At 36.7% G+C, this 18,720-nt stretch overlaps 1 protein-coding gene across 3 annotated transcripts in view; it reads left to right on the top strand.

Moving 5' to 3' along the window:
• Window positions 1-18,720, top strand: part of Root (ciliary rootlet coiled-coil, rootletin) — a 48,005-nt gene that overhangs the window by 15,375 nt on the left and 13,910 nt on the right. For 2 of the 3 annotated variants that reach the window (XM_076120406.1, XM_076120405.1), the window contains exons 2-23: window positions 7,680-7,775; window positions 7,935-8,120; window positions 8,641-8,858; window positions 9,267-9,432; window positions 9,818-10,057; window positions 10,373-10,720; window positions 11,001-11,164; window positions 11,464-11,575; window positions 11,843-11,948; window positions 12,097-12,227; window positions 12,375-12,526; window positions 13,201-13,346; window positions 13,608-13,738; window positions 14,130-14,326; window positions 14,608-14,773; window positions 15,108-15,297; window positions 15,709-15,878; window positions 16,107-16,299; window positions 16,670-16,853; window positions 17,180-17,355; window positions 17,720-17,905; window positions 18,243-18,423. In XM_076120406.1, coding sequence (XP_075976521.1) covers window positions 7,680-7,775; window positions 7,935-8,120; window positions 8,641-8,858; window positions 9,267-9,432; window positions 9,818-10,057; window positions 10,373-10,720; window positions 11,001-11,164; window positions 11,464-11,575; window positions 11,843-11,948; window positions 12,097-12,227; window positions 12,375-12,526; window positions 13,201-13,346; window positions 13,608-13,738; window positions 14,130-14,326; window positions 14,608-14,773; window positions 15,108-15,297; window positions 15,709-15,878; window positions 16,107-16,299; window positions 16,670-16,853; window positions 17,180-17,355; window positions 17,720-17,905; window positions 18,243-18,423 — 3,839 coding nt within the window. Of the gene's footprint in view, window positions 1-6,258; window positions 6,428-7,679; window positions 7,776-7,934; window positions 8,121-8,640; window positions 8,859-9,266; window positions 9,433-9,817; window positions 10,058-10,372; window positions 10,721-11,000; window positions 11,165-11,463; window positions 11,576-11,842; window positions 11,949-12,096; window positions 12,228-12,374; window positions 12,527-13,200; window positions 13,347-13,607; window positions 13,739-14,129; window positions 14,327-14,607; window positions 14,774-15,107; window positions 15,298-15,708; window positions 15,879-16,106; window positions 16,300-16,669; window positions 16,854-17,179; window positions 17,356-17,719; window positions 17,906-18,242; window positions 18,424-18,720 lie in introns of those variants that run through there. The other variant, XM_076120407.1, reaches the window with a different exon arrangement.

Genomic DNA, 18,720 nt, shown 5'->3' with positions numbered 1-18,720 from the left:
TGTGATCCGCCTGCCTACATAAATTGAGCAGATCTAGGCTCTCTACTAAATAAAGCTTAAAAAAACTATGGGACGTCGCACACGATTTAGTCCCTTTTCGGCAGCGAGTTGCAGGGACTAGTTGTACTCTTGAAAACGCCGTACGCGTTTATTTAGTCTGCCACTTAAAAGCTAGTCGTAACTAATAAATGTCGTAATTTGTGTAATCCAAACAAGCCGATCTATTTAATATCTATTCTAATTCTATCTACTGTAAATGTGTTTTGCTGTTAGACCCCACACGACACGAGTAAGTCGACGACGTGACTAATCTAGCCTTGCCAACAGACAGAAAAACAATATGCCAAGCACATAATCTCTTAATTTCTATGATAACGGAAATCGTTCGGTGTTTATTTTCACTTTATCTAACATATTTGTCCGTCTATATCGTGAATGATATCGAAGGAAAGCGATTATGATTAGCTTGTTTGGACTATAACCGCAGGTCGGTTTTTACCGCTATTTCATTTCAGAATTTCCTAATTTTGTTGTTTCATTTTTTTTAAAGCGTGTTATAAATTTGAACTAAGAAGAAGTCTGTCCGTGTGTCTGTCTGTCGCACCGTAACACCTAAGTGAAACCGATTTGGGTGCGGTTTTTAGTGTTCTTTTAGGCAGTTTTAGGACCCTAGGATTTAAAGGATTAATTAAAACCAGATAAATACTTGCAAGTGTAAAACGTATCTTTTTATTGCGAAGTCTGTCCTAGGCAAGTACACGGCGTAGCGTTCCATTAACATAATATAAAATGTTCTTAAAGATTTCATCACACGTACTATAATGGAAGGAAATTTGGAACAAGCATTCTTATTACCTTTTATTTTTATTACACAAGCTAAGCTGAGTGGCGACATAGAGTAATATCTAATAGAAACCCTAAATAGTTAGTTACTAGCATAGAGTTATTGTCTTCCCGTCTCACGTAAATACATAATATATACCGCTCATATAGCACTTAGAAACTGCAGATACAGTAAAACAAACATGTCAATAACTTTATCAATATTAATGCATTTTGAATTCGAGGTCAACAGTTATCAGAAAAAATCCTACAATACACGTACTGTTATACAACGATTGTTATTGAAGTGCAGTTCTTATAAAAACATTCGGATAAGATAACATTATGCAGTCTCGACTGTTATTTTATTTATATTACTACTTATCGGAGCGTTAAGGGTGCTTTTTCGGTAGCAGAATTAATTTATTGAGGTAAAAGGAAGCCATCAAAAACATTCTGTAAAAACCTCAAGTCTCGCCGTAAAAAGTTGTGAGATCTAAATAATACCAAGTCGATTTATCTATTTAGTCTCTACTTAAAGGACCTTCTGTCTTGAGTTATTACGTATGTTATTATCATGCCAATTTAAAAACAATACCTTTAAAACAAATAGACCGACCTGGCCATCGCATGATTTGATTATTAGTATGTATCACACTACACAGCACGACGAGAAGTTAATGCTCCTGAAATGTTAATGGCGAATTTGTGTTTTCTTGCGATGACCAAGTCGATCTATTTGTTTTAAAGGTATTGTTTTTAAATTGGCATGATAATAACATACGTAATAACTCAAGACAGAAGGTCCTTTAAGTAGAGACTAAATAGATAAATCGACTTGGTATTATTTAGATCTCACAACTTTTTACGGCGAGACTTGAGGTTTTTACAGAATGTTTTTGATGGCATCTCACTTCTTTTTGTAGAGCGAACATAAGTCCGATTTGTATGGAAAGACGTTTTTTTTTCATAATTCCACATATTTTCCTATGGGAATGTTGTTCAGTTTCATGGGCTAAACACCCTTATCCACCCTATACCCCCTCCCGTTATGCCTCATATAGTAGGTACTTATTTACACCTATTTATTTTATTTTCTACAGTAATAATCATTCATTAACTGCAAATGTAACCTTGTAATCTTATACATTTATATGGGATTACAAAGCTATTGTTGCAGTTGGTGTATTTAGAAAACTGGACTGAAATTACGAAATATTACATTTTTCCTATGATTAAAACACTAAACCCTATTTGTATTCTAAATTTTAAGCTTCTAAGTCTGCTAGAAGTACCTTAGACTTTTGATGATCGGTGAGTCAGTGAGTCAGTGAGTCAGTGAATCAGTGAGTGACAAAATTAAAATTTTTAACAAGTTGTCATTCTTAAACTACTGGTTCAAATTAACTGAAATTTTAAATATACCGTGTTTATACAATGACTGATTAATTGCTGAAAATCCAGGCTTCTTGTTTTATCCACAACGAAATTATAGGGGTGTCAAAAATAGGCCGAATTGCTTCGAGAAAAGGATGTTACGGCCGTGCCGCTTTTTTTTTGCTCGACTTGCGGGGGCACTTCCGTGCCCCCAGATATTAGTGTGTTATTGATTGATAAGTTGGTAGGCAGACTATTACAGTATTGTAAATATTTTAAAGACATCTGTGTAAACCTTTTAAGCAGCCGGAATACTTTTTGAAGTGACTGCGTCCTGCCCCGGCACTGACTATCTGCTGAGCAAGGCTCTCCTCCCGAACGAGAGAGGGCTAGGTCTTGAGATGGGTTACAGAAAGCCAAAATAATCTCAAGGGCTTGTGAAATGTTATTCGCGTACCTAGGTATTTGGTGTTAGATATTTAGTGCGTTTTTATATAAGGATTATAGGTACAAAATCTATATACAACTATTCTTCTTCTTCGTTCATTGATAATGGTCGGATTCGTATTGGTAAGCCTTAGTAGAGGAATTGCCTAATATTGTCCTGTCATACGTATACCCACAATCGCTCTTGCACCAAGCGAGCTGTATCGAAAGTCCAAAAAGAAACCAATAAAACGCCGAGACTTATATTAGATTATATGAAGATTATTACCGTAATTTAGTGTTAATCTAACATTTCTTTAGATAAAGCCCCCCCAGACAGGTCGCCTTGGTAACTCATACTAGTTACGCATAATCATGTGACGTAATACTATCTACAAAAAATAAGTAGGTAACTAAGCCAAAATTATCTTTAAAACTTACAACATTCGATTTGTGTGACGATTTTGATGGTGCTGAGTTTGAAAACAGTGCAAAATTAATACGCTCCTGCTTCCCAGTGGACCGAAGCTTTGCCACTGGTACTTCTAGGCATGCGTAGCGCCTTGAAGTAGGGCCAGGCGCTACGCACGCCTAGAAGTACCAGTGGCAGTTCTTGACATTTCCATGCTAGTGGAGCAAGGGAACTCATCTCGCTTTTCTTCGACACAGTCTACTTCTTATAACTATTGTATCACTGTTCAAATGAATCACTGTCTCTCAAGATACAGGTTACCTAGTTTGAGAGGCAGGGTTTTCCTTTTTGTGTACAGATTTGAGTTCCTAAAAAAAAAAAAAAAAACGTGTTAACGCCAACCCACTATTCACTCATAAAATATCAAAAATGTCATTGTGGTGGCATTATAAGCGACTGGTGATTACGATGTTTGTTTTCTAATCGAGCAAATACTTATTGGATTTTCCACTCGGAAAATACTACTTGTTATTGTGAAAATTGCAGGGATTTTCGTGTCACGAAAAGGTCTTTAGTAAAGCTTAGCTAATCTTTTATTGACAACGGCCGGCACTTACTACTAACGGGAACACGACTACAAATAAGGAGTCACTCTTCATCATCTTAGTAGGTAAGTAATCATAGTCTGTCCGCGCTGAAGGTTGCACAACTCACTGATCGTTTACAGACCAGTGAACACGACTAGGTTCATAAACGTCTGGATACCTATTCATACCTTTACCTAAAGAACCTAGAGACTTCAATGAACTGAAATGGAATTCAATTCATATAAAGTACTCTACATACCACAAATCAAAAGTGCTGCTGGCCAAAACTGGTGGCATATAGCACAAAAAAGGATGAAATGGGCGTCTTTGTAAGAGACCTTTACCCAGATTAAGGAAACCGCTTAGCGTATTTTTAAACAAAAAGAAAGTTAGAAAGTATGATTTGTAGTACAGTCCAATAAAGGCTTTTTTTTATTACTCTACATTCTACAATATATCATATCAGTGCCCACTACTGTATAAAGACTGGGAACTATTAGGTGGCCTTCTCTCGACCGGTAAATCAATGGCCCCACATTAAGAATAAAACATACACTATAGAAATTAGGTGAATAAATGTAGTAAATTAGCAGTGGTTATCTTGAAGAAATTACAAGTAACTGTAAGAGCTTATCAGGGATTGTGATATCGGTCATCGAACTCAGCGCAGCCGTGACGCACGTCGTGTCTTAGGATTTGTGTATCATGTTTGTGATATTTTGTAGGCCTATTTATTGTACGATGATTTGTGAAAATATAATACAGGCCGATGAAGAATTTCTTTCGTGAAAATAGACATGTAGTCCTAAAAAATAAAGTTAAGGTTTCACAAAAGATTTTTATTAGGAATAAGATGTAATTTTGAAGTTAACGTATTAGCTTAGTTGCTTTCTAAGCAAGTACAATTCTGCTAAACATAAAGCCCGACTCAAATCTAAATTATTTGTTAAATTCAATCTTAAGAGTTGGGTTTGTATTTTGCAAATATTTTGTTAAATATTATACGTTAGGATTTTACACACTTTTAAGAACTGTAAAAATAATTAGAAGACAGCTTTTCAAGAGTCGAATTAAACCGAATCTTTTAAAATTATGAAAAAGCTCTTTTCATCAAATAACGCAATTTGCTGTGAACGAACCTTTACACCAAACAATTTCTTAATTATTATCTTGTTTTTAATAATTGGCATCTGTAATAATTCATTACATCAAATCCCTTCCTTTAGCCTAAAGTCCAATGGCCGATTGGCTAGTTAATAATTTGAATTACGTGTATTACGTGTCCACCCACTTCTTATTTTGTAAACAAACAAGACATTGACTTTAGATTACCACGCTGAATTAGTTACACAGCATTTTTCAATACTAAGAAAAATATTAGAGTAATAAGAAAAATATTACACAAATCACTATTTCGTCAGACCCTATCAGCTATTGCTATAACATTCTTGTACCATGTTCTTTTAATAATCTTGCAGAAATAGTAAAATAAATTGGAGACCCTTTCTTATTTGTCATTCTGCTGTGTAGGTACCTATACTTTTTCTTGTCCTAAAGGATAAGATATATTGATTTCTTAGTCGTTCATTTATTCTTTTAGCAAACATAAGCTTCCTCCCATTTATGCAAATCATCCGCTTTCTGCCACTAGCATCCAGGTCTTTTAGACCCGGATATCAAACCGTGAGAGAGCTGTGTTTATTCTTTGCTGCCAACTAATTCAGCTACCGAGTCCTCGTAAAATAAAATCTAGTTAAATATACATTTGTGTAGACATTACACACCCTCAATCAGTCCCTCGGAGTCCCTCCGTTAATTTATAAATGACATTCAGATTTTGACGAAAAAGTTTGGCAATCAATAGTAAGTAGAGGACAGTTGTGAACATCACTGTTGTTTGCTATGTTCCGTATACCAAACTCATAAAATAATTTCCGAAAAAACACAATATTAATTAAATAATATACTGGTTATGCATTGATTGTTTTACTTTTAAACGACTTCAGCAATTATTGATGACAATGTTTATCTCGTTTCAACTCCTTATTCAAAGACACTAATTATTATTTATGTAAATTACAAGTAATATGTATTACTAATTCTATTCATGTAGTGCTTAGCTACCAGGGGATTTGGCGTTTCGGATTGGAGACGAAAACGAACGTTCCTAGAACTATACAATATTGTATTTAATCCGTTACTACATACACTGTTATCAGATAAGGTTTTAACAATATGGAACCCAAATAAAAAAAGTGTTATCATTATCATAACATTGAGGTAGGTACACCTGAACTCGTGGGGGTGATCAGTCAAGCGAAACGATCGCCCCTCAGTTAATAATATTCGTAAATTTTTAAACAGTACACCCCATAAGTTTTTGCTGAACGCACGTGTAAAAAATAGTACTAAAAACTATGGCAGTCTTTATTTAAACCGATTAAAACCTGTTTACTTGTGTTCGTATTTATTTATAACTGGTTGCTAAATTATCGCAGCAGGTGTTCTGAAAAGAAAAAAATGGAACACACTTCAAATCACATAAAATAAAACAAAAACGAAATGAATTTATTTGAATGCGTGTTTTAATTAAAAGTGTTTAACAAATCATGTAGGCTAGAAAATAGGGTAAAAATCAAATAACATTAATTTAATTAAATGGTGGTTATGATAAATTAATAATTGATGTAGCGTAGGCGTTGATTGCGTTGCTAGGATACGTGCGTATTGTCAATTTTATTCGTAAATTCTAATCGAAAATCACCTGTGAAACATGGACGTCGACACATTTTTATACAAATAGGTAAGTCATTTAAACAAATTGTAAATTATTATGCAGGAAAAGATAGTGTTTACCTTCGAGTGTGGTTTGTTTACATGCTTTGTTCGGCAAGGTTAAGTTAAGGTACCAACTCGTGAATGCCATACGATAATGCTAAGGTAATTGACCTATTGCCTGACCTACATAGTAGGTAACTACTAGTTTATTATTACGAACATTGTCTCTCATTGCATGTGTACTAAAAGAACGTCGTATTTTTTTCTAGTTATTGTTGTCATTGAAGCTATAATTTAGTACTTACTTCATAAGTACTTTTCATTCAACGATTGATTATTATTTCCATAGAATAAAAGTAATCACAAGTGTGTTGTCTTGTTTAGATTACCTACCTGTATGTTTACTGCACCAAAGTTTTACAACTAGCTTGCGAGTTTTCCATACATTGAGCTGCCTTTGATTAAGTTGTGGACACATTGAGACACTAATAATCATTAAAAAGAAAATATGCAATACCTACCTACTTCATAAATGGAAAATTTGATTTACTAATAATAATACTAGAATAAGGTTGCTTTATTAATCTGTGTAAAGTCTGTCTTACACAGTCTTCATGTTTCGTAGCCCTGCTACGAATTGTAGCGTTAGGCGTAGCGGAGCCTCTTGGCTCCTGAAAACAAATAAAATAGTTATATTGATTCAACGTTGAACCATTATCTCACAATGACTCGGCAAATCATTAGGGTTGATTACCGAGGTACAATACGGTTCTTTGTACTTAATAATAATTTATTTAGTGCTAAAAGGGGGACAGGTTTATTCACCTTAACAAGGGGTCTTGGTGAGTAACTGCATTGTAGGCGGTAGTAATTAGATGCCTAGCCCGATAGCCAGCATTCTTCCCGCCCTATGGAAAGCTCGCCCGACTTATTTCTGCAGTACAAACCGCATTTTGCTTGTTGCCACACCTCAGAATGTGGTCTTTTATTTTTCAATTCCAACTCTTTCGTTTTTCCTCGCGTTTCGACGTTGGTTTTATTTTATTTTTGTGAAAATTTTACTGATAGTGAATGAGTTAAGCGGTGGTGCAAAATGTCTTTCGAATTTAAGTCTGCTCGTCATTTTTATTTGGAAATGAAACAAAAGAAGGTCAAGAAGAAAGTTACTTTTCAGGTCGTAGTCGCTTATAATGTTTTTGTTAATTACTCAACCATTTTACCTTTTTTAGCCAGAAATGGAAACGATCAAATTTAATGCATATTTTTGTTTGTTCTAGTTGCCTACGAGGGAAGGTCTAACTACGCCGAGGAGCGCTCGGGCGCCAATCGGTAGGCGGCCGAGCACTCTCCCACATCAACGTTTGAAGAAGGAGGTATGATCATTGTATAATTTAACCTTGTTTAATAAAGTACCTACCTACTGTTAATAAAAGATATACCTGAATCATCAGCAAAAGAAGGATGCACGAGTCACGAGTCGACTTCCACCGCGTTATTGCTATAAATTAAGAGCATTTTAAATTTGCATCTAGAAGTCGTTGGACAGTCCACCGGAGATGGATTCTCCGGTGGGTAGCGTGAGCAGCGACCTGCGACGGCAGAATGAAGAACTCCGCGCTCGTCTTGCGGGCGAAGCTGCCGACCATAAGCGTCGACTTGACGCTTATCGTAGGGCGCAGCAAGGACAGGCCCAGCTGGTGTCTCGACTTCAGGCAAAGGTACTAATTAATACCACGTGTTTAAAATGATTGAGTAACATAGATCTATGTGTTTGATGCCGGTAATTTATTTTTAATGAGGTTTATCTATTATGTCTAGGCGCTACCATATTAAAAAAACAATAACAGGACATAAAAACAACATATTTTACATTGTAAAATAATGAATTCTAATTTCTATTGCATTTTTTGTTCTGGTCTACATTTTCATCAACACTTTATGACAATTTTTATGTTTCCGAACGTGATCTAAATGTCAAATCTCCATCAAAACAAACAAATGTCACTTTTCGATCAATATCGTAGCGGCTTATTATTGGTTTTTTGTTGTATATTTCATAAAATAGTCGTTGGAAATGTCTGAAATGAGGTAAATTTTAGTACCCACAAATGATTCCAGCATACATTTTTTCAAGTAATTCAAGTTTTCCTAATCAATAATTGATAAACAATACCTAACAACATGAGTTTGATTGATCGATATTCTCAATAAATATTTAATAAACACGTATATTCTTAGGTGCTTCAATACAAGCAGCGATGTTCGGAGCTGGAGACTCACATGCTGGAGTCGACTCCACGCAGCGAGCCTTCTACGTACCGGTCGCCGGGCGCTAAGTCGAGCATTGCGCTCCCACCGCCGCCCGTGTCCTGTGCGTCCGCCGCCGTGGCCGCTGCCGATGCCAGGATCAACGACCTCGAGACCGCGTTGAGGAGGCTTGATGAAGAAAAACGCAAGTAAGTTAGCATCTGAAAGTTGTTTGATCAATATCTGTTAGGTAGGGACATAAATACTGTCTGTATCTCTGGCTGTGCAAATTTCCATGTAATACATAGTACAAAGTAATAGTATAGACAATAATATCATAGCACCTCACCAATCTGGGGCCATGTTTGTTGTAGGCTAATTTTATTATAATACAAATAAAAAGGAATATTTATTTTATACAGTCTTTAGTAAGTAACGCAGTACCTTTATAAAATCAGAAATACCTACAAATTATTACTAAATCTATGGTAATGATTTATAGATTTCACAACATTTCAAATGTCTTAATCCACACTGATCATTGTGCTACTCACTCAAGCAACAAATTCATAAGCAAAATTGCATTGTTAAATAATCTACATTTTCTTGGTACCAAGGTGTGAGAAACTGGTGCAGCAGAACACCTTGCTGAGAGACCAGCTGGAGGAGTCCCATCATCTGAACGAGGCTCTGACGGCTGATCTGCAGAAACTCACCAATGACTGGGAGGCACTGCGGGATGAGATGGCCATCAAAGAAGACGAGTGGAAGGATGAGGAACAGGTTTGTTGTACAGATTAACATTCTGAATGCATATGACATCAGTAAATTTAATATTGATTACCACTTCTTTAAAGGTATCCAGATAAGTAATACCTCAAATAAACACATTAAAAAAAAATTAAAGACTAAAGTAAAACTTTCACACTTTGTTGAAAGGTAATTTAAACAATCTCTACCATAAATATATGAACAAAGAATCATAAAAATCATCCAATCCATTTGGTTTTGTACTTTAATCTAAAGCACAAAGAAATGTCTTACTCCACTACAAGTATATAGAGTTTGGTACAAGAACTATTAAATCGTAATAAAATCGCACCATAATGTAACTCTAGAATAATACACACATCATATCATAAGCATGAGCAATGACATTGATCTTCAGGCGTTCAACGACTACTACTCCAGCGAGCACAATCGCCTGCTCAGCCTGTGGCGCGAGGTGGTTTCCGTCAAGCGCCACTTCTCCGAGCTGCAGACCAACACTGAGCGTGACCTGTACCGAGTCAAGAACGACTTTGACTCTAACGCCAGGGAACTGATCGGCATGCTCAGTGGATATTCTATCAATGCGTTTGCTGCTCAAAGTGGAGTTGGTGGTGGGTTTGGTGGGCAAGGAGGCAAGGTAAGAGAGTCGAGTTAGCTTACTTACTAATAATATCTTATTATTGTAATATTTATGTTAAAAAAGAAAGATATGTATGAACTAAGTAGACAAAAAAGGTTTGCTTATCGTTAAACGGTGCTATTATTGGCTATCTACATAGGAAGTTTAGTTCGTAATCTGTGAAGACTATTATCCCACAAATATAAACTAAAGATCTTGAAATTATCTTTAATTTACTTCTGCACTGATTTTGCAAGATTTCAGTTTTAAAATTGACCACATAAAATTTTGAAGGCATAATCATTTAATAATAATAATATTGTTATCCAACAGCAGCAAGGTGACTACCACTCTGCTGGTCAATTCCAAACCGGCAGCCAATTCCAACCTGGCGGCCAGTTCCAACCTGGTGGCCAATTCCAATCTGGTGGCCAGTTCCAACCTGGTGGACAATTCCAGCCTGGTGGTCAATTCCAGTCCGGTCACAATCAACCCTGCGTCTGTCCTCCCGGCCAATCTTCCTGCATCACTGGCATGACAACAACGCCATCTGGTAACATCAGTGTGGAGAGCATGCGCATTGATCTGCGTGATATGACCGCGCAGAGAGACACCGCGCTGTCTGAGCTGAGGGAACGAGACGCCAGGATACAACGACTGCTTGGGGAACTGCAGGGACTTGTTAGTATTCATTCGTATTTTACAGAAATGAACATAATTCATGTGCTGTTCGTATTATCGTGAAAACCTTTTCTTATAAGCCTTTTTTTATGAACTAAAATCGGAATTAGTTCCGAGTCGCTAGATGTCCTTACTGATCTTACTTGGATTTTCACGCCACCTGAAGGCCTGTATTATTAGAATTCTTATTGTTAACGCTAGATGGCATTACTGTCCTTTCCTGTGGATTTGTAATAGTCACTATTTGTGATTAAGTAAATTATCTTATGTGTGTTGACAGGAGGAACGTTGTGAGATGGCCGAAGTAGCATGCAACGAGGCCAACGTGATGCGCGGTGCATTGGAGGAAGTAGCGCGCGCGCTCATACACGACTCGGACACCGACCCTGCGCCTGCACACACGCCACACACACCGCACTCCACGCACATACATCTGCACGACCGGTCAGTATACATGAACATAAAAAATATATAATATGGTAAATTTTATTATCTCAATGTTGATTCTCTGATCCTGATTTTATATAGAGTGTTAAAAATCATCTAAAATCTGAAATTCTTTCAAATAATAAATACAAATAAAAAATATGATTTCAGTCTATGACAATGCTTGGTACATATCATAAGGTACAATCAAAATAAGTAAATGAAAAACTTAAAACCTTACTCTTGTCAGTTTGGTAAGGTACATAGACAGTCATGCCATTAATTTAATTTATTTTATCGTGGTTTTATTCGTACAGATCACCGAAGCGCGTATCATCGTCCGCCAACGCGACGGCGTTCGCGGAGAGCACCATATCAGCCGTACAAGCCGCACTACACAAGTATCAGATACAAATACACGAGCTACAGGTAAGAACAATACAAACAAAAGCAAAAAGCTATTTCATTTGCTCCTATCGTCCCGTGATGTGAACGCCAATGTGACTATTGGCACCAATACAATGACAACCGCCACGGAAAAGTTGAGAAATAATTTGTAATTTTTTATCACAAAATAGCTCAATGGGTGTTGAACCGTACCTGTCCATATCACAAGACCAGTAGTTAAAATATGATCTCATTTTGAGCCGAAATATTTCTCACTTTCTTTGTTTACTAAACTGTTAAATGTTTTAGGTGAAACTACAAAACAGTAGAGAGCAGCTTATAACATGTAGAAAGCACGGCGAGACGGCTGACTTGGCTGTTGCTTCGTTGGAGAACAAAGTTCAAGATCTTCAAGGTAAACAATACCTAGATTTGCGGTAAAATTTTTATAATAACTACCCTTATTTTAGAAGCGCTTCTAATCAGTAGTTCCCAATATTCTTTCCAATTGTACATGTAAAAATGTTTTGTTTTATTTTCCTAATAATTATGGTAAATATCAGGTAAGCTGGATCAAGCCAACGCTGATCTTCACCAACTCTTGCAAGAGAAAGAGTCCATGCAGAAGACACTGGAGGCGCTCAGGATCGACAAGAACAATCTAGAACGTAACAGAGTTGAGATTAATGCTATGGTAAGTTGAGTAATATCTACTGAACCTATCTAAGTTGAACAATCACAATAATGTTGGCGTACTTAGTTTTACGGGTACTTATACCTATCGTCGCCTATCGATAATACACATGGGCCGAAAAACACTCAAAATGTTTTGTAAACTTAGGTGGAATCATTAACATCAGACTACGAGAAGCTTCAAAAGATAAACTCTCGACTCGAGAAGACGATAGAAGCTTTGGAGACCGAGAAGAGGAATCTGAACTCTGAAGTGGATCAGTTACATCGTGAGGCGTCCAGCAGGGAGGCTGTGTTGAGGTACCACTTTGAACTTTATTATAACAATATTAAGTTTAAAATACCCATATTGTATAATCCCTGACTTATTTTAAGGCCAAGCAGTACTAGTCTTAAAAATTCATCGTTAAATAGTCGGTCCAACCCGCGACTTTGCGGTGATTATGTCAGTCTTCCTTCATTCATTCATTCATGGCCCATAGCCAGTTGCGCTCACCGGTCGGTAAACGATCTGTGGGTTAAGCAAACCTTGGCGCGGTCATTCCATAGATGGGTGACCGCATAAGTCGTATTTGAGCTGGGCGTCTCCGTGCTTCGGAGGGCACGTAAAAAGTCGGTCCTGGTTGTAGTCTATTAAGATAACAGTCGTTAAGCCATGTCAAAGGCCTTGCGGGCGGCTTGATCAACTTTGACACTAGGTTGACCACTAACCATACGATATGAATGAATGAATGAAGTCTTCCTTTCGGTTTTACCTGTATAATAAGCACATAATATTAATGAAGGAAAATGAAAATGAAAAACCTCTTTATTGTACTGAATAAATAATAAAGAAAAAAGAAAAAAAAAATAGACTTGAATAAAAATAAAAACAAAATAAAAAATGGTAGTAATATACTAAACAAATAACAAATTTTTGGCTTGTTTCAATTGAACCGAACACTGAAACATAATGTGACATTTTATATGTGCAGGGCCGAAGAAGAACGTTCTTCGCGCCTACGCTCGGAGCTGGTGACAACTCGAGAGGAGCTCAACAAGACCCTCTTAGCCAGGGACCTGCTCGACCAGCAGAAGTTGGAGGCTGACACCATACTCTCGCAGATGGAGAAACATAGAAGTAAGATATAAAACCCTGATATAAAATATTATATAATATCGATGTTTAAATCATTGGATCCTTTGGAATAATATGTTTTATTTTGAAATATCGTATTGGTTTGAATTGCAATATTTTGGTATAACTTTTTGTATTCAATACTATCTGTCATGCCCATACTCGATACGACTGTATATCGTTCCCCTACGTGCACTCACGTGCGTCGAAAAGCTTCGTATGATCGAGTGGAATACGTGCGTTAACATTTATTTTTCTTAATAGGTGATCTGGAAATAGAACTGGAAAGAACTCTTCTAGAAAGAGGCGACTTACAAGATCTAGTTGAGAAGCTAGAGGCCGCTGTTAGGAACCTCGAGTGTGACAAGAAGAAACTGCAAGATGATGTCAAACATGTAAGTAAACACACACTTACAGCCATTTTGTAGAACAGGTTTCTTGTTTACGTAGAATAATATTGTAACACTAAATACTTGCCTAGACGGTATTAAAACTTCAATTAAAACATTGAAGAAATAATTACTTGCATTATTGGTTATACGATGTTTTCACTCATACAAAAACGTCTTGATGGCCAATTTCACTAACAACCCATCAGTTTAAGGGGCCAGATAGAGAACGGTTTCTTTAATATCAATGTTTTTTTAGTAGCAAGGTAAGTGTTGGTTTAGTTGCAGGAAGAAAATAGTGAAGACGTTTTGTTGGATAAATATAGACGTTTAACATTTTGAATTGTTTGTCGCAAAGTTAACATAAAAAAAACACTAATATTATTTCTAACATCAGCTGGAAGACGAAAAATCAAGTCTTTCCAACCAATCATCAGAGCAGTTAGGCGACCTGAACTCGTTACGTAAAGAACTCCTGGCTGCTGAACAAACTCGCATGGAGCTCGAAGCAGACAAGGCGTCACTCTATGAGAAGATCAAGTTCTTGGAGGGAGACAGAGAGAAGGTCGAGTTGGAACTCAGACAAGTTGTTAGGTAAGAATATTGATTGTATACTGTATTTTGAATATATTGGAAAATGGTTTAATAGTTAAGTATAAGTATGTAAAGCGGTTGGCAAAAAAATAAACATTTTACTGTGTTTTCAGAAATATATCATACGTATTATATGAGAAAATTAGGAAGTTTTAGATTCTAACCGCTCTGATATGTAAAATGGTTTCAAAATCAAAATAAGTTCAAACTACAATTTTTTTTTGATTTACTTGAAATAAGTAAAATTTTAGTAACGCTTTTTTGTATTTTTCTTTGTCTAGGGAGCGTGGTGAGCTAAGCTCTCAGCTAACTGCAATGGTTCGCAAGAAAGACACTTTGAACGAAGAAATCATACGTCTACAACAACGTCTTGAACAAGCTAACGAAACCATCGGCAGGATCAACAGAGCTCTTGAAGATCATGTCAAAGATAGTGAAGAGAAACAGGTAAGGATTTCCTTAATATATTACTTTTGAGCAGTTGTCTAACGCCAAAAGGTGTGTTTTATTTATTGTTGTCTCCTGTTATACTCGATGATATTGGAGAAACTGGTTTGTACCGACTATCGCCGTTTTCAATTTCGGCCCCAATATAATAGGGAACCGAGTATATTGCCAAATACCGAAAAAGTAACCAAAACTCCACACTTCTTTCCGATTCTAAATAACTTTCTCAAATGTTTACAGTTTTATAATTATATTCTGCCATAGTGATAATCACGCACCGTTCTGCTTTACCAGTCATAATATCGGAAACCATTAAATAAACATACGTTTACAGATTCTAATAGACAGCCTGGAGAAAGACAAGCACCACTTACAAGAGCAGCTAGCGGGCGTACGTTCCGAGAAGGATGCGCTAGAAGCCGTGCTGTTCGACACCGCCAACATGTTGGAAGACGCCGACAACAAGCGCGCCAAACTCGAACAGGAGCTGCAGGACACTTTGGTACAACAGGAGAACTACAAGGGTAAGTAAATAATATGTTTTAGATCTTTTAAGGCATACACCTCCTCCCCAAACATCCCTCATTTGAGAAGAGATGCTTGCCCAGCAGTGAGACAATAATGGGTTAAAAAAATACTACACTATACCTATATTGAACGTTTTATTTATTTAAAAATTGTTTCAAATGACGTCGTGCAATATATACTTTTTGAATTAAACGACAAAGTGATTTTAAACTTTATATAGATGCTAATTTATTTATGTTTAACACTGCACGTACTTTGGGTACGTGTACGTATACGGGTGTGTATGCTCATATAGTACTCATTTCACGTCGAAAATATTTAATATTTTTGTGCTCAGATATTTTGTGATTTACACTTTTAGGGCATTCTACTTACATAGCTTTTAAAATAAATGGTTGTTCGTACAGGTCAAGTCGCTCGCCTAACTAAAGACTTAGAGAACAGCGAACGCAAACTCCGTGACACACGCAACTCCATGCAACAACAGTCTGGCAAGAAAGAGGCGGAGTATCAGCAGATCATTACGAACATCAACCGCACAACTACACAGAATATCACTAAGCTTAAGGAGGAAAAGGTAAATCATTGTCTTTACATGCGAAGCTCATCGCTCTTTGCATTAATATTTCGATTTAGTAAAATGTGAACGTAAACTAAGTTTTGGTTTTCACAGTCAGCAACAATATACTATAATACAAATAACGCTACAATACAGAAAAAAACTATCTCACTTAGGAAAACGAGTTCAACTGATAACAGCAACGAATGGAATAAAATTGAATGTTTAAAATAATTCATTTCACAGGAACAACTCCGCCAAGCTCTAGAACACAAGCTCAACCAAACAATAGCAACACTAACGAGCGAGAAGGAATGCTCAGAGGCGGCGGCGAGAGAGAGGGAGAAGAAGCTACTGGCGGCGCGCGACCAACTCATACTGCAGCACGACGAGGCCATGCTCAGAGCTGAGAATGATAAACAACAGGCCTTACTTATGGGTAAACTATCGCTTTTTGTTGGATAGCTTATTGAAACGGAGTGAAAGTATTTTCAATAATCTGTATTTTGATATCTAACCTTTATTATTATTTTTAAGCAAATAATAAGGTCATCTCGGCTTCAAAATGTTTAAGCGATTTTATATTAAACAAAGTGAAAGAATAATATAGATCTAGATTTGTACTGTTTCAGGCAAATAATTAAATGAAATAGATATTACTCGTAGATTTTTTATATTCAAATATAATTGATATTAAAAAACTTCAGTTACAATTTACAGAATAATAACAAAAGTTTTGAAAGTTCAGTATGAATATGTGTTCCAAAATTAGAAGAGCATAGGCACTTGATCTTCTGTCTTACCTACAGCTCACCAAGAACAGCAAGCGCTTCTCGAACGACTGGAAGAAGCGAAGCGCGCGTTAGACTGTGAACAGAACAAGTTGGAGCGATGTCGTCGCGACGGACACGCGCGCGCTGAACAAGACAGGACGTATGTCAACCAGCTGAAGGATGAAATAGCCGCACTCAAGACACGACTCGAAGAAGCTAAGTAAGGAAATTATTTTATACTCTTTTGTGCTTACTGATATATTAAATAGGAATGATTTTTTTTCGCAAATATACATAACGATTAGATTCACAAAAAATATTTTTTAATTTGGTAGTTAGCTTGTGTTATACTCCTTTCCTAGAATTTTAATTTGACTTAATTTTATATTGGGTTAAGTTTGAAAGCATTGAAAGCCGAAAGGTAAATTCTGGAAGGTACATGCCGTGACGAATAATAGACTTTCTGCATTCTCACATCATACGCAGTTCATATGAAAATGCCTGATTAGTTATAGTAATATTCCTTTAATCTATTTTATTTCCTAGGGCGACAGCAGAAGACGAATGCGCTCGCTTCGAGAACCGCATCAAAGAGCTGCACTTAGAGAAGGAGTCCGTCATCAGAGAGTGCACTGAGATCCGCGCTCAACTCTCTCTCGCTGAAGACAAGTATGACAATGCGTATGCACAGCTGCAGGAGACCATGAGGAAACTGAAGGAGTGTAAGTGCTAAAGACCTTTTCATAAAGTCAACTCTCGCAACAAGAATTTGCCGCGTCTCACAAGTCACAACGTTTGCAAAGTGTTTCAATTACTTTTGAGTCATAAATAACAGTCAGATCCAAAACTACTTTTTCTAAACCACACATAGCTCACGAAAAAATATTTTTTAGAGACCATCTTATCAATTCAAGAAAGTCAGGTTTGTGGTGGGTTTGTATGTAACTTGCTATGTAGGTTTGTCTACTTGACTTTTTAATGTTGTAAGGTCAAAATTGGTTTGCCATCACCCCTCTTTTGTCAACGCAATGCAACTAATTCAGTTATCGACAATATTTGCTTTTGAAACACACTTTTTTCTTTTAGTGGAGAACGAATCAGACAGTCTCCGCAAAGAGCTGACGGACGTTCGTCGGCAACTGACCAACTGTACCGCGGAGCGTGACAAGTACAACAGCAGTTGTCGGGAACTGCGCGACCACGTGAAGCGAGTGGAGCAGGAGAGACGAGAGGCTGCCAGGGCTCGAGACGAGGCTTATCATAAGATCGCCGGTAAGATGAACTTTAAAACAAATTAGTTTTAGAAAAGATAGAACCTGTTATTCATGAAGCTAGTGATTTCTGTTATCAGCCTATCGTAATGTATTTTGTGAATGTATTTTTGTCAAAAAGCTGTTCGCAGCGTTGAACAATTTCTACCTCCAATAAAAGGGTGTTTTATTTATTTTTACATTTCCTGTTTGCTTAATAAATAAGAAGATAAATGATCACCTTGTTTATTATAAGTAGAAGTATAATAATATTGTCCATGAAGTTATTCCATTTTACGAAGTAGATAGCGTAATTTAACATACAACATTATTGTATCACATTATACTCTTATTCATAGGTCTGGAAGAAAACCGCACATCTCTAGAATTAGAGTTGTCTCGCGTACAAACGTTGTTGAAGGAGAGTGAGACGGGTGGTGAACATGTGAACCGTGAACTGAAGGCAGCTGAGGGTCAGCTCAAGAGAGAGCGCGCCGCTTTGGAACAGGCGCACCATGATATTAAGGAGTTGCAGTCTAGGTAAGGCCACTTAATAATTAAAAGCTTAAAGTGTCTGTCCTAGAGAATCTTTTAAAGCTGGATGTATTTTTCGTGTGTTTTTTGTAATTTCACAGGTGTTAGTTTGTGTTTTTAAAAAATGGGATAATATCAATTATTTACTAATGTACGCGTTCTAGAAGTGCCTTTAGTTGTTTGAGCCATGTCTATATCTTTCAATTCCTGTTTAGGCTTTAACTAAGTCTTAACATATTTTGGGTTATATTTGAAAAACTAAAATTTACGTTGCAAATACTAAAGTTAGAGCAATCTGGTTAA

Source organism: Anticarsia gemmatalis, chromosome 11, assembly GCF_050436995.1.
Source record: "Anticarsia gemmatalis isolate Benzon Research Colony breed Stoneville strain chromosome 11, ilAntGemm2 primary, whole genome shotgun sequence".
NCBI lineage: Eukaryota > Metazoa > Arthropoda > Insecta > Lepidoptera > Erebidae > Anticarsia > Anticarsia gemmatalis.
This window is presented reverse-complemented; position numbering and strand designations above follow the sequence as displayed.